Raw genomic sequence first — 14,273 nt, forward strand, 5'->3', positions numbered from 1 at the left:
TGACTCCACCAACTCGCTTATACTCATATTCTGGCGATCCTCAAGGCTGATTATACCTCTTTCGCGTAGAGCCTGTTTCCTTGCGTTCGCCATTTTGGCTCGAACAGAAGCAGGACCTTTTGTGCTGGGGCTGAAGTGTACGTGTGCGCTGCGTGGACGCCGAGTCGCTTGTTTGATCAGAATTCCCCTGCGGCGCGTAAAGACACTGCATAGAAAGCGATAGCCGGCCCAAAATAGATTCGCCATTGTTTTCCGCCTACAAAACAATCGAAAAAGGTATAAAGAAAGTCAGAATTTTTTTTTGTTTTTTTTTTTTTGTATATATATGTAAACCAAATTGGATAATATTTTTTGTGGAAAAATGTTTGTTTTTTAGTTAATTTTGTAAGCTGAGCTAACGATACGAGTACACGAGTAGGAATGTTAATACTGAGAATGCTTATGCCAGTTATGATAGCACCTAGAAAAAATCCAAAAGCCAGGACTACTTTGATTGAATTATATTCCAGAAAGGTCAAACCAGAAATTTAAAAGTCTAGACAAGTCAAAACAAGGTAAATGTATGTATACATGTTTGTTTGTTAAGTGTTAAGTGGAAAATGCCATTCGAAGGACCTTTTAAGAACAGTTTGTATGTATTTAAAGCTAAAACTTTTATAAGGACATTCTGATCGTGTAATTTAATGAATCCAACTCCTGAAATTCTTTGTCCTTTTTTTGTCACGCTTCGCTCTCTCTCTCTCTCTCTACTTTGTTGCAGCGCCATTGAAATATGCCAACAATTTGTTGGCAATGGCACTGGAGGCGGCGGTTCCGGCTTATCCGTTTTACGTACCTTCCGCCTATTACGCATACTGAAACTAGTCCGTTTCATGCCCAATCTGAGAAGGCAATTATTTGTCATGCTGCGCACCATGGACAATGTGGCCGTCTTCTTTTCCCTGCTGGTGCTCTTTATATTCATATTCAGGTGAGTTCAAATTGGCCCAAAGCTCAGAAATCTAAATGTAGAAAAGAAAAAAACCAAAAAAAGAAAATACATATAAAAAAAAAACAAAAAACAGAAAATACAAACACAATCAGTACAACACACAAATAACAAATATATACACACACACACACTAACACAACACAGTAACAGTTACTCACAAAAGAAGATGACCAAGCCGAAGATATAATGATATATCAAAAATTAATTATCAAAAAGAAAACAAACAACAAAAAAAAAAAGAAAAAAACCAAAAGCCACCTAACGAGGATGATTGCAGACCACAAATTGTATATGTTTATCACAAACATTTAACGGTGAACGCGTTCATTCTACTAAGTACTAGTAATTACTACCCACTACTAAAAAAAACCACATAGTCCCATGTTCTCACCCCAAACTAAGTAAACTAACCACAAATAAGTTGAGTTTTCTCTAGAACAACCCAATTACGGAAGTCAGTTATATACATACATACATACTATATGCATATGTAAATAGAAACCATATACATATATGGATTCGCATAGAGCTGTATAGAGGCAATCGAATTTGCCCTCTGTCCCCCAACACTCTCACAAAACAGACGCGTCTTCTCTTTATCCTCGCTTTCCCTGTCTCTCTCGCTCTCTCTCTCACTCTCTTTCTCTCTGCTATATCAATCAAAAAAATATCTCATAAACACAAGGATACACTCACATCTAATTTTAACTAAACTGTCGCTCTCTACCTACTATTTTTATACTACTTGTCTTTCTTCATACATTTACCAACACTATTCGCTCATAAATACATCTCACATCACTTTGCCACACTCACCACGCTCCCATGTATTTCTTGGCGTCCCTTTTCCTCTCCCACCAAAATTGTGCTCTGGTTATAACTGTACTCTCATTTATTACGCTATTTTAAAAACACACACAACTGTACTTCTGCGTACCACCTTGAGTAAATATTTGAGTAAAGATTTGCGTAAATGTCTCGTACCCGTTTCCGCTCTCTTGCTCTTGTCTTTCTCTCTTTCTATATCTCTCTCTCTCTCTCTTTCAACTCACTCCACTCTCTTTCTCTCTCTATCTGTACCTTGTTCTGTTTTAAAATAATAAGGAAAATAGTAGTTAGTTTTTACCAATCGAATTGTATCAGATCTGCGATCTCTTTACTCTAAATACATTACATATATACCTCTATTCCTCTCTCTCTCTCTCTGTTTCTGTTGTCGTACACTTTGACTCACTCGCTCGTTCGCTCGCTTGCTCGCTCTCCCTCACCATATCAAACGAAAACAAAAAACAAGTATCTATCGATATTATCGATTTTTAAAAATATCATCAGTGATATTTCATTTAAAGATTTGAAAAATATATTTTTTTCTATATCTCTCTCTCTATCTCTCTCGATTTCTTTCTCTCTCTCTCTCTCTGTCAATATTCTTTACTCATCATGAGCTTATTAAACACTAACGAAAAGAAAAAAAATAAACTAATTAAAAAAATATATATAAAATTTTCTAATTTGTTTTCCACTTGTTTTCATTTAGTTTTATTCCCACTTTCACACAGACAACAAGAACAACAGTTACAATACTTAGTTAGTTAGACCAAAAGCTTCATTCAATATTCAGTATTAAATTAAATTATAAAATATGTGTCTTAGCTTTTTTTTAGCGTTTGCCAACACTACTCACACTGCTCCCCACACTTGAAGCTCAGCTCAAAAGTTTTTTTGTTTTGTCCCACAGACTCACACAAACACACACTCACACAAACACACACACACACACACACACAGACACTGTTTAAAGCTATTGAAGCTTTTGACACACAATTTGCCACACACACACACCAAAAATACACTCCCACACAAATGTAGTACGCTGCCGTTACAATACATATCTATATATACAAACATATATATTTATATATTATTTACTCGTACATATATCTATTTAAATATTTGATTAATCAAACAATCAAAAGAACTACTAAAACAAAACCTAGTTAGCCTAGTTGTGTAGTTAGTATCGCCAACCAAATGACAATTAGCTAAATAAATCAACAATCACCATACAACCGATTAAACCCAAACTAGCGACGACATAAGAGTCCAACGTACGAAAACAAGTAAACAAACAAAAAAAAGAAAAAAGAAATACCAATTCAAAGTAAAATTAAAATTTAAAACCAGCACTCAAAGTCCTCTTTAAAAAAATAAAAGAAATATATAATTAAATTATACAAATGGCATAACAACAATATTCTACACATCACTAAGAAACCTACGCTTCTTTAGCATCTTCTTTGATTTCCTTTGTTTTGTCTGATTCGTCCTTAGAATGGGTGAGCGCCATTGAGAGTTGTCCTCTCAATGAAGCGGAGCTTCTGAGTCTGTGCGAAACTTTATTCTTATCGTGGGATCCTTTACAAACTAGGAGCAACCCATTAGAACCAACTATCGAACGAACGAACTATGAATATTCATTGCCAATCGAACAATGCATTAATTTATTCGTTCGTTTACTTTTCCATTTCGTTTCGATTCTTAATTTATGCATAGTTTCAATTGAATTGAGGAAAAGAGCAAAACGAAACAAATTTATTTGATGGAACAAAAATGTTGGAAAACGAACAAACTCGTTCCCTGGTCTTGTCCAACACTAGAAAGCTTTGCTCCTCTTTTCTTTTCTTTCAGTTAAACACTCAATCACTCCTTTTTCACACTGGCTTTCTGCTCTCTCTCTCTCTCTCTTTCTCTCTCTTTTTATATATATATTTTGTATTTCTCTCTCTCTCTCTCTCTCTCTCTATTTCTCTCTCTCTCTTTTCACACACACATTCTACATATAACCTTATCTAATTACTTAATACTAAAACCAAAAAACAAAAAAAATACTAAAAATAAATAATTAATAAATAAATAAAAACATAACAAAAAAAAAAAAAACTGTATGCTAAACACCACAAAACAAAAAAAATACCAAACCCTTCCAAAAGAAAATTTTAAAAAATATATCAAAAAAAAAAAAACACACCAAAAATATTTAAGAATATATATAAATTATCGAACAAATATATATACATATATATATATTTATATATACCATAAACCAAACCAATCACTTTAGTATACTCGGCATGAATCTGTTCGGATGTAAATTCTGCGAGAAAGTTAATGGAGAGATGATTTGCGATCGTAAGAATTTCGACAGCCTTCTTTGGGCGCTCGTCACAGTGTTTCAGGTAGACCCAAGCATATAACTAAATACCTTTATCTATATATATATATATATATTACATACCTAACAAATATATACATATATATATGCACATACACACACATATATATATATATATATATTAACATCTATAAATACTCAACCTTAACTAATATATGCCCACTTAAACCAAAATGAAAATATACTACCCTACTACCTGATTTACTATATATATTAACTGTTCGAAAAAACCAATATTTCAAAACTGAAACGTTACTTAATAATGAAAATCGAAATACTTAACAAAATGTAAGCATTTTGTTGTTTCATGTTGTTTTTTATATAATTTGTTTAGTTTCTCTCTCTTTTAATTTGGTTTATTTGATTTCTGGAACCCAAGTGTTAGGCTTGCTATATATCTGTGACTTTGTCTCGCTCTATCTACTTCTATATGCAATATCTATGTCTCACTCACACGTTTTTTCTCTATGTCTGTCTCTCTCTCTCTCTTTTTATCTTTTCCCCTATCTATACATTTCCTTTGCTTTATGTAACTGTCTCTTTGTTATATACTTTTTTTAAATTTATTTTTAACTTTTTAACATTTGTGAATTGTGAAGATCAGACCAGCTTGATCGATTCTTCTATATTACTCACTATATATCCTATAATATAATCTTCCCTTGAGAATCCTGCTCGCCCGCTCGTTCGCTCTCTCGCTCGCACTATAATTTGTGGTGTGTGTTTTTGTCTGATCTGAGTGTACGAATTTTCAAAAACTTATGATTTTCGATTCAATATCTTTTGATTTATCGATTCTATTTGATTTTTGATGGCATGCGAAATTGTTTAGCAAGCAGCGCGCATTTTGGCATGTTCATGTTCGACATAGATCTAGCTGATTAGCTTTATACCTATAATATATATATATCTATCTAGATAGAATAAGATCGATAAAATTTATATCTATGTATATGTATGTACATATGTGTTTATGCAGGTAAGCATTATGAATGAGAGCTAGCATGATAATGGTTATAGAGCATGGCCCGATTAAACACTTTGCCACACACAATTATATGACACACTTTCTTTTGATTCCTTCCTTCTATGGACAATGCGCTATATGTTAATGATTTGATTTTCTATCTTCTCACTCACACACACACATTCTTGTATCTTCTAAGCCATTTGTTTTATCTTCTTATCCAATGAAACTGTTTTCCAATTACTTACTCTAAGTGTATACCTTTACCATTTACCATACTATATATTTATCTCTATTATCTACAAATATATAGAATTTAGTTTCTAAGTTGTCTAGAACCCAAGAACCCCACCATACATACATACATACATACATACATAACATAATACATATACCCACATACATACATACATATATCTATACTATGACTATAAACTATGTACATCAAACATATAAAACATAAACACAAAGAAACACTTACTTGACTTTACTTAAAGTACAGTCTCGTTAGCGTTTGTCCAATTCAAGTTACCGTTAACTGAAGGACCTAAACCCAACAACTCAAAACTTCAACTCAAATTGTAAAATAAATCCTGACTAAAATTTTATTGCTTTTGCTCAACTTTCAAAAAAAACCAAAAACAAAATATATACCTACATATATAGATGAATTTAAAAACAAACAACTCTCAATTTATATATATGTATATACGTATACCACAAACTAGTTCTAGTTCCAGTTCCAGTTCCGGTTCTCCTTAAAAATTTGTACATAACCTCAAAGAAACAGACAACAGAAAACTTAAGTATTAGGGTCAATAGGGTCAAACACAAACAAATCCACACACACACACACACACACACATACATGCAGAAACTGTCTATATATTAAATAGTTTATATATATATATAAATTCCTAAAAACAACAACAACAATGAAGTAATTCATTGAGGGCCTTTAGCTCTACCTACCAATTACCCGTTTATATATCATGAACAAAATCAACAAAACAAAAATTCTATATTTATTACATATATAAATACATATATATATATAAACACGAATCCACAAATATATATATATATCTATATATATACATATATATACTACCTACTATATAAACCTACAGCATACTCGGCATGTATCTGTTTGGCGGTAAGTTTTGTAAATTTTTGGACGAATCCGGACTCGAACGTGAGTGCACATGTCCCGAAATAATCAGCCGTCATCCGCAATGTGAGTGCGATCGCAAACACTTCAACAACATTTTGTGGGCCACAGTCACAGTATTTCAAGTAAGAACAACCAACAAAACAAACAAATTGAATAGAAAAATTCCAAACCAAACCAAAACACACCCCTGCCCCGATATGTTGACCCTTGCACCGCAGACCCTAAACACACACAAAAAAAAAACAATATGTATCTATGTATACCGAAACCAACCAACAAGAATATATATACATACATACAAACCAAAAAAATGAAGATAAACCAAGGAGAATTATCGGAGTTATACTTAGTTCCGATTCGTACACATGATTATCTTATATATATAGAATTTACAATTGTAATCACACATTGTTTTTGCCACAAATTCGTTTTTGTTTTTCTTTTGAAATTACTTTAATATAATAGATCTTTCGATTATGCTCAATAGACCGATTCACGATATTTTCAAAACTTTTTCGTAGAAAGTTTTACGAATCGGAATTGTGTACAGCACCGCATAACTCAATTCGTTAACGATTTTTAGTACAACATTTTGATTTCATTTACAATTAATTTAGGATCTATGCCGAATATACATACATATATGAAATGGCATATAAATGTTTATAAATCATTTGTATTTAGCAAACAATTTGAGTTTGTTTTATCGCTCAGTTTTTTTTGTGTTGGTTACAATGTTTGTTTCTGTTTCATTTTACATTCAATTTTAACTCCCATTTCGAGGTATATATAAAAGTACATATATATATTTGAGTTATATCATTTCCTTTTTTTATAAGTAGCTATAGTAATCCCTACAGACACACACATACACAGGTCCACATACACATACGCAAATATACACTCAGTTATATTCACTTAGGCCATATTGAAAAAATTCTAAGGCCATAATTTCAATTGCCTTGTATACATATGTATATACACTAAATAATGAAAAAAATCAAAGATACAGTCATGTCCGATATGAATTCAGTCCGCTCTTCTCTCTCTCTCTCTCTCCCTCTTACAATCTATCCTTCCCCTTAATTAGTCGCTATCTTTATAAGATTTCATTAAATTTTCAATATTTCTTTATGCTCTTTCTCCCTTGCTTTCTCTCTTCCCTCTTCTCATATATTCTTTCTTTCTCTCTCTTTCTCCCTCTCTCTCTCTCTTTATCTCTCTTTATCTCTGTCTATCTCTCTCTCTCACTCTTACTCATTATACATATGACATAAGCCAACATTTCTGTTGCATGGAATTTGCCTCCTGCTACATTTTTGGTCGGCCTTCACTACTTCAGTTTTGCTTACGTTCCTGAATATATATATATATATATATATATATATATATATACCATATATATACAAAATCTTAGGCCATTCTTTAATATTGTTGATTCGTTGGCTTGTTGAACAGTTTTTCATTTGATTGTTCCAAATGCTGCTGCTTTTTCATTTTGGTTCCTTCATTTCGTTTAGGCAAAAATTGCCCCACAGTCCGAACCAACCACCCCCTTCCCACCCCTCAAACCACTACCACTTTCCCAAAAATGTATAGTCACACACACACACACACACACCCAGAAAACCCACCACATACAATTGAGAACATAAGAAAACATATTTTAGATATCTTTTCTCTTAAAATCCATAGCAAAGAAAACTAAAACTCAATTGATTGGCACGTACAAAAAAGAAAGAAAATTATATATAAACATACATATATGAAAAACATTTTTTAAATTGAATTTCCTTGCAAGAATTTTGTGCGCTTTTTTGCCTATTTTGCTCTTTGTCTTAGCCAAAGAGCCAGCTGCTTACTGCTCAATTTTCCAAGTTTTTATGTTTCACTTCTGATTTTTGAATTTTAGTTTGTGTTGAAGTTTCGTTTTTTGAATATCGTTTGTCGATTTGTTTGATATTTCCTTTTTTGTTTAGCCACACCACGAATTATTGTTTCAGAAATATACATATATACATATGTATATTTAGACGGGCTGCGCCTTGGCAAATTTCAAATTTTTAACTATTACCTAATGCGTTTTTTAATTTTGCCACATTCATAAAGTATATACCCTTGCAGTAGTAGCAAGATCTCATATAGTCAATAAAATCTGGTCCGATCAAGATTCAACGAGAGAAGCGTTTAAGATGTTAATGCAATCGATATAGACACCCAAGGGATGTCCTTTTTGATAATCCTGTTCAGTGGCAAAGACAAAGAAAAGTTATCAAAATCAAAAACTGCAAGGGTATTTGGGGAACTTCGGTGCGACCAAGTTAGCAGCTTCCAATATGATTTTTTTCTTTTGTCTAACTGTTTTACTTCTGTTGACTAAAACCAAAAACTGTTGCCTGATTGCAATTTGCCATTGTTTGATTGTTTGATTTTAGGATTTTTCAATTCTAACACCTTAAATGCTTAACCCAAATTTGTAATTATCTATCTGTGCGCTTTCGTTAAATGTAAAAAAGAAAAGAAACGAGATGAACTAATCGAACAAAGAGAAGAAGAAATTAAAGTTATATACATACTACTTACCTACGCTCTATCTCTCTCTTTCTCTCTCTCTCTCTCTGCCTCTCTCTCTATATCTCTCTCTCTCTCTGTCTTTTTCTGTCTACCTCACCCATAGTATGAGAAAAAAAAAACGAGTGATTAATGATTAATAAATTAACACATTAAAGTTTGCCGCTTTTTTCTAAAAATCAAAACAATGCTCCCCTTTTTTCCTACATTTTATTTAATTCAAATTTCGTTTTCGTACTTACATTTTCTCTTGTACAAAATATATATACCTGCATATATATATATATTTACATATATATTTATACATATTACCACACACATATGTTTATGGTATTTTGTTCTTTTTTTCCCCGCTTTTTTACAATTCTCTATATATATATATATGTGTATATAATATGTATATTTATGCATATATACCAATATATATATATATATGTGTATAAACATAATGCACCACCACGTTTTGCTGCTCGCCCACCTGCAACAACCAACGACAACAACAACAACAACAACAACAATAATAATAATAATAACCAACAACAACCAATCATCATCACCACAACCACCACCAACAACAACAACAACAACAACAACAACAACTCCAAAACAACAACAACAACAATTTTCTAGATACTCACACAAGAGGATTGGAACGTCGTCTTGTTCAACGGCATGGAAAAGACAAGTCATTGGGCCGCATTGTATTTTGTGGCCCTAATGACATTCGGCAATTATGTGCTATTTAATTTATTGGTGGCCATTTTGGTTGAGGGATTCAGTTCAGAGGTAGAGTTTTGCCAACAACAAGAAAATATCCCCACCCAAAAACCCGCCCTCCCTTTTTACTACCTCTATTTTCAACTATCTTCCATTTGTTTCCATTTACTTTCTTTTTCTAAACTAAAATACATGGAAATGGAAACTATATTTAATTAAGACACTTGGTCCATTCTATTTATATGATCAGTATTAGATCAGTAGTTTCCCGAACTCGATCCGCTTAGAGTCTTATAGGGAATTGTGTGACTTGGATTACTTTGAGAATTCTTGAATTATTGGAAATCAAAACTTTTTTACCTCAAACTCCATAGGGTTTCCAATCCTTATGGAATCAAAAACTTAAAGTCAATTCAGAAGGCCCACGTGGCAATTTTTTGTATTAATTTTACAGAGTTTTTGAAGTATACTCCAAAGAAAAGGTATAAAAAGTTTTACAATTTTATATAATTTGTAATTTGTAAACCAGAGTATTTAGCTGAGTATTTACTCTTCGCCTGATGGTGTCAGAATAAAAACAATATTGGTCGGAGTTTTTTCAGCTTTTGACGATTTTGTTTTACCAGAAGTCCATCTTTAGGACTACTCGTTGAATAAAAAGTGATTAGTTTCTTACATTATTAAACAAAGACACAAAAATGACTCTTTCACATAGTCAAAATCTGAATTCCAAAAAGTATAATAACAAAAACCAAGACTATCGCCGTGTATGAGTAGATATGTAAATCTAAAAAGAACCGAAATTGAATAAAAGAAGGGATCAACTCCAACTCATCAATAGGAGTCGTGACTAGGAACCTACTTTTTCCCGACAAAAGAGCCATATATAGTCAGAAAGTGAGTGAGGTGCCCCTTCACAGTAAGTGAAGTCTTTACACGAAAATGACGAAAACTGTCTAGGCGATCGAAAAAGTTAGGTTAGAGTTCAATCAGAATGACCTTGAGAAAACGTATTTTTAAGAAGGGTTAAAGAAGATACTGCATCGATGGATCGAGTGCGTCGATCTAAAAGGATCCCAGATTCGAAAATGAATTGCAATTTTTCAAAAATAATTATGCCTTTGATGGCCAAACCCTTACAAATCAAATGTTACGTGTATTTTCAAATTTTTATAATATTTTTTTTATTAAAACCCAACGAGAGCAATTTGTGTCAGAATGAAAATCAAGTGTCAGTGAAATTCGTTTCCATTTGAATGTGTTATGAAACTCAATTGGAATTCAGACAATGCCTATGCCACTATTCATGCTGCATGGCATAGCGCATTCCTAAGTTATTCCCATCCTTGATCCCTAATTTGTCCCAGCAACGCTCACCAAAGGTTGACTCGAAAGTCTAATTTTGAAATTTTGATTCCCTCAGCGAAATGAACGTCGCGAGCGTGAACAACGTGAATTGGTTAAAAAACTTCGCGAAGAAACATTGGCCGAAAATTATAGCGATGGTATGTACGATGAATCGCGTAGCGAGGCGGATTCATCGACAACTAACGATAGTTACTACGAGGTACGCAATCGCTGGCGTAGTGCCGAGGATGTGCGCAAGGTAAGTGGCACCAAAAAGAACAGGTAGATATCGCTAACACGAATGGCATGCTCGGGTTGGGCTTATCTGGCATTTGTATACACCAATTATATGTACATACATACATGCATTTATTTGTGAGCCGAACGCCGCATGCAGGGCGTGGGTGTGAGTATGCAAGGTCCATAATTTGTAGCATGTCCTCCATGTAGCTGCAGGACTCGGCCGAGCTGATCATCGAGGCCAAGAGCAATATGCATCGTCAGCGGCTGCTGCAGCCGACCCAAGACTATCAGATAAATGAGCTTCCGTCGTCGCAGGGCGGCATGGCTGCCGCCTCTGGCCTGGCCGATGATGTTGCCGGCAGCAAGCTAATGTTACACCATGGCATGGAGGATGCCAAGCCACGGGGCGGTCTCAAAAAGGTAAGCGAAAACGAAAAGCCACCACTCTTTCCCATCCCCCACCATCCTCCACCGGCAAGTCACACATTTTTGCACCTGCTGCCTCCACGCTTCCTACTCGCACACAGACATACTCCATCAAGGACAGGCGGGGCGATGCTTCGCGCCTCTCCAAAATCCGGTTGGTACGCGAACCGCCCATCATCACAACAACGGCAGCCACGCCACAGGACTCGCCGAGCACCACACTAGATCCGAGCATGAGTTTTCGACAATGGGGCGATGTTGAGGTGAGTGCAAGCAAAAACGAAACACACAAAACATAAAAAAGCAAATTCATTTGGCATGGAATGCGCTCACATCCTCAGATCGGGCAAGGATAGTCCTTTTTTTTGATGCCTGAATTCTTAAATTTCTGATCGCTTTGTATATCTATCTAAACAGCCGCCCTGCTCACCGTCCCCATCTCTGCTGAAGCCGCCAAACATTTTCAGTGGCGGACAAAGGACACTGGACGAGGGCCTGCCAGTGCCAGCCATCGATCTGATACCACCTTCGCCAGTGTTGGCCCACAAGCCGTTGAATATTCTTAATGCCAGCCAACTGCAAGGACATCCCGGATCTGTGGGTGGATCGGCACTGGCATCGTCGGCGAGTAGCGGCATTGCCCAATTGCCTAGCACCTTGGCCAACAGCATGCACAGCGTGATTATCGATGATATTTCGAAGAACTCCAATACCACTGTGGCAGCAGGCACACCCATTTATGTGCCCACCATATCCTCGACGGCAGCCACACTGCAGCCGGCGGTTGACAGTCATCAGGGTCACAGTCACAGTCTCAGTGATCTGTCGCCATTGACGGTTTCTCTCACGGGTTCGGTTAGTGTCAGCTCCTGTGCGGGTGGTGGTGCATCCACCAGTGGCAGTTCCTCCAGCGAACGATTGCCACCAATTGCCGCACCACCCACCACGAACAGTGGCAGCTTCAAGCAACGCTTTCGACGCAGTAGCTCCAAGAAACGTCCGCAACGGCTGCAGGAGGATAGCGCAACGGGTGGAGGCATCACTGTGCCCGATGAGGAGGACGAGCAGCAGCAGTTAAACAACGGCACCGACAGCAGTTGCCTGATGCGGGGCTCAGGTGGTCCTCTCGCCAGCCCCCTTCCCCAAGGGCCCTTGGCCCATGGCTCCAAAGACACCAATCGATTAAGTCCACAGAATTCCATACGTCGCCTGTCCAACACCTTGAGCATTGGCAGTGGTCCAGTGGGCAGTCGACGGGCATCAGCCTGCATATTCAACTCGCAGGTCTACCAGAATCTAAATCAGCCACCCAAACTGCGAGCCGGAGCTGGCCAACGAAGGATGAGCTCCATCGAGTTGGCGTTCAGCAAAACGTCGCACCTCAATCTTCATAATTTGGAGGCGAATCGAAAGTCCCTATCGTATACCAACTCAAAACTAGATCTGGACAAATGGAATAAGTCCTATGGCAATCTCAATGATCCGGACAACATGTTACAGCAGTACATGGAGGCAAGGGATAAGCGCAAAAACTCGATTAGCCATTATAATCTCAAGAAGCGACTAGAGGAAAAGGAACTGCAACAATTGCAGCAATTGCATCAGCAAGAATTGATGCAACAGCAACAGCAGCAATGCCAGCAGCAACAGGACTCTCATCAAATGTCAATGATGATGTCCAGTGGTCAGTTGCATCCACAATATTCCATGGTTCCTTCCAGTGGGGAGCATGTGTCCAAATTAAAGATACTTATCAATCGTCTAACGCCCAAACATTTTACCGCCGAACGAGAGTCATACTCCATGTACATTTTTCCGGAGGAGAACAGGTATGTCCTAATGAAGAGATGGGAAGCCGAAGAGCGAGAGAGAGAGAATGAGACCTGCCTCTTCTACCCTACATTAGCAATAATCTAGAACTAGTTGCGAATCGTAAGACGCTAAAATTAGGAGTTTTGTCTTTTTTTGGCGCACAATTGAAAGCCGTTAATATTGTGTCTATTCCCATAGTTTCCGTCAACCGGAAATTTAATTACAAGTAAATTAATTGCTCTGTCTGTTACACTGTGTGTGCTTTCTCCTCTCTCTCTGTCCTCCATTCACTCTGTCCTTATTTTGCTTTCTCTATATCTCTATGCCAATTCTAATAGGTTCCGGCAAATCTGCACATGGTTCGTGAATCAGAAATGGTTCGACAATGTTGTACTGCTTTTCATTGCACTCAATTGCATTACATTGGCCATGGAAAGACCAAATATCCCTCCAAGCAGCACCGAAAGATTGTTCCTGTCAACAGCCAATTACGTGTTCACCGTTGTCTTCACTGTAGAAATGTTTATTAAGGTGAGTTGGGTAACTGAATGTGAATGTGAGTGTGATTGGGTGTGTCTATGTGTGTGAGAGTGAGTAAGTGAGACACTGAAGGACGAGAGCTAGGACGAATGCCAAATGGTCCGTGTAGGTCCTCAATAGTTACACTTATTTGCTTTTACTGTATTGCCAATTTATATTTCCAGTCCACTAATTGAATCTGAGTTTTGTTGTATTTTCACCAAAACAAAACAAAAAAAAACAAAAAACAAAACAAACAAACAAAAACACACAC

The 14,273-nt window shown here is 36.3% G+C and overlaps 1 protein-coding gene across 2 annotated transcripts in view; it reads left to right on the forward strand.

Annotated features, from left to right (window-relative positions):
• Nucleotides 1–14,273, forward strand: part of LOC6652900 — a 95,167-nt gene that overhangs the window by 76,422 nt on the left and 4,472 nt on the right. For both annotated transcript variants that reach the window (XM_023181294.2, XM_023181295.2), the window contains 8 exons: nt 761–970; nt 6,321–6,486; nt 9,566–9,721; nt 11,076–11,258; nt 11,450–11,662; nt 11,770–11,931; nt 12,086–13,497; nt 13,819–14,011. In XM_023181294.2, the coding sequence (XP_023037062.1) occupies nt 761–970; nt 6,321–6,486; nt 9,566–9,721; nt 11,076–11,258; nt 11,450–11,662; nt 11,770–11,931; nt 12,086–13,497; nt 13,819–14,011 (2,695 nt within the window). The remainder of the gene's footprint in view (nt 1–760; nt 971–6,320; nt 6,487–9,565; nt 9,722–11,075; nt 11,259–11,449; nt 11,663–11,769; nt 11,932–12,085; nt 13,498–13,818; nt 14,012–14,273) is intronic.

This window comes from Drosophila willistoni (assembly GCF_018902025.1).
Source record: "Drosophila willistoni isolate 14030-0811.24 chromosome XL unlocalized genomic scaffold, UCI_dwil_1.1 Seg142, whole genome shotgun sequence".
Classification (NCBI taxonomy): domain Eukaryota; kingdom Metazoa; phylum Arthropoda; class Insecta; order Diptera; family Drosophilidae; genus Drosophila; species Drosophila willistoni.